This window comes from Equus przewalskii, chromosome 18 (assembly GCF_037783145.1).
Source record: "Equus przewalskii isolate Varuska chromosome 18, EquPr2, whole genome shotgun sequence".
In the NCBI taxonomy this organism is placed as follows: domain Eukaryota; kingdom Metazoa; phylum Chordata; class Mammalia; order Perissodactyla; family Equidae; genus Equus; species Equus przewalskii.
Genome location: NC_091848.1, coordinates 58,180,965 through 58,183,077, shown reverse-complemented (window position 1 = coordinate 58,183,077; position 2,113 = coordinate 58,180,965). Strand labels below are relative to the sequence as shown.

The following is a 2,113-nucleotide window of genomic DNA, read 5'->3' as shown; positions in this document are numbered from 1 at the left end:
TTTATTTCACTTAGCGTAACGTCTTCAAGGTGCATTCATGTTCAAACTCGTGTCAGAATTTCTTTCCCATTTAAGGCTGAATAATAGCCCACTAAATGTATATACCACATTTTGTTCATTCATTTACCCATCAATGGATATTCTGGTTGTTTCCATCTTTGGCTATTGTGAATAATGTTGCTATGAATGTGGATGTATGAAAATACTCTTTTTAGCATCATTGTTAACCAGCACATAGGCAGTCACTGAAATTGTTTGGGAACACTGATACCAATTGCTGACACTTAAATTGTGAATCCGCCTTACCTAACCCATATAGAGAAGTTTTTTGCACTGAATATTCCTCTTGAGACCTCAAAAGCCATTTTCATGCATCTAATCTGATGTTGTCCTTGAAAATATGCTGGGAAAATGTTAAATGAGTAACTAAAAAGGCAATAGCTTCAGGATATTGGTACTCCCCCAGAATTGAGTGTGCGTCAAAACCTGCATAACTTGTGAAAGCATTATGGAAGATGCTTCTCATCCTTCCAGTCCAGAGAGAGCTCAGTAGTTGAATTGGGCATATTATAATTAGTATCTCATTTCTCCATAATTCTTTTCTCAACAGAGAAGTCAAGAATGGCTGAAGAAAATCTTACTATGAAAAATGGGTTTATCCTCACAGGATTTACAGATGACCCAGAGCTGAAGACCCTTCTGTTTATGGTGTTCTTGGCCATCTATCTGATCACCATGATGGGGAATCTTGGTCTGGTGATATTGATTTCAAAAGAGCATCATCTTCACACGCCAATGTACATCTTTCTGGGCAACCTGGCTCTTGTGGATTCTTGCTGTGCCTGTGCCATTACTCCTAAGATGTTAGGGAACTTCTTTTCTGAGAACACAATGATTTCCCTCTATGAATGCATGACACAATTTTATTTTCTTTGCACTGTTGAAACTGCAGATTGCTTTCTCCTGGCAGCAATGGCCTATGATCGCTATGTGGCCATATGTAGCCCACTGCAGTACCACACCATGATGTCGAAGAAACTCTGCATTCAGATGACCACAGGGGCCTTCGTCGCTGGAAACCTGCATTCCCTGATCCATACAGGGCTTCTGTTTAGGTTAACTTTCTGTGGGTCTCATCAAATCAATCACTTTTATTGTGATATTCTTCCTCTATACAGACTCTCCTGTGTTGACCCTTATATCAATGAAGTGGCACTATTTATCTTTTCAGGTTCAATTCAAGTCTTCACCATAGGCAGTGTCTTAATATCTTATCTCTACATTCTCTTTACTATTTTAAAAATGAAATCCAAAGAGGGTAGGGTCAAAGCCTTTTCTACTTGTGCATCCCATTTTTTGTCTGTTTCATTATTCTATGGATCTATTTTTTTCATGTACATTAGACCAAATTTGCTTGAAGAAGGAGATAAAGATATACCAGCTTCTATTCTGTTTACAATAGTAGTTCCCTTACTAAATCCTTTTATTTACAGCCTGAGAAATAAGGAAGTAATAACTCTCTTGAGAAAAATTCTGAAGAAAAACAAATCTCAAGAAAGTTTGAAACAAATGACATCTACTGTAGCTTAAGGATTTAAATGTAGAAAAAACTTCCTAGAGAAATTACACAGAGAAAATGCACAAATTATATGTAACATATTAAAATATAACACAATTAAAGCAGCAATACATAAGGTAGAAAATATACAGGAAGGAGAAAACTGTGCTAAATCTTAACTTGAAATAACAAAGTCAAAACCAAACTTGCAATTCATTCAAGAAACAACTTAGTATGTCGCCAAGCTCATGGACTGTGTCAGCATTAGGGATCAGCACCCAAAAGAAAAACAACAAAAGCAGCAGCTACAGATACAAAGGAGAATCCTGTCAGACGCTTCTGGCCAGCCCACTTCAACGGCTTGGATCATGAGCACTCCAGCTAAGCTATCAGAGCTTAAGGGAGTTTGACCTTTCAGGCAATGAAATCACTTAGAACCAAAAGCAACAAAGATCAAGCAAGTGAATTTTGAGGAAGGAGTTTTAATAGGATTTGGGGGGACATTATTGTAGTTAGGACAGAGATAGTGAAGAAATGAAGGTGTCAAATAAAAGT

At 37.4% G+C, this 2,113-nt stretch overlaps 1 protein-coding gene across 1 annotated transcript; it reads left to right on the top strand.

Moving 5' to 3' along the window:
* The first annotated feature begins 621 nt into the window (after positions 1-621).
* On the top strand, positions 622-1,590 carry LOC139076957 (olfactory receptor 5K1). Its single transcript, XM_070582149.1, has one exon. The coding sequence runs from the start codon at positions 622-624 to the stop codon at positions 1,588-1,590; it is 969 nt and encodes a 322-aa protein (XP_070438250.1).
* Positions 1,591-2,113: the final 523 nt, after the last annotated feature.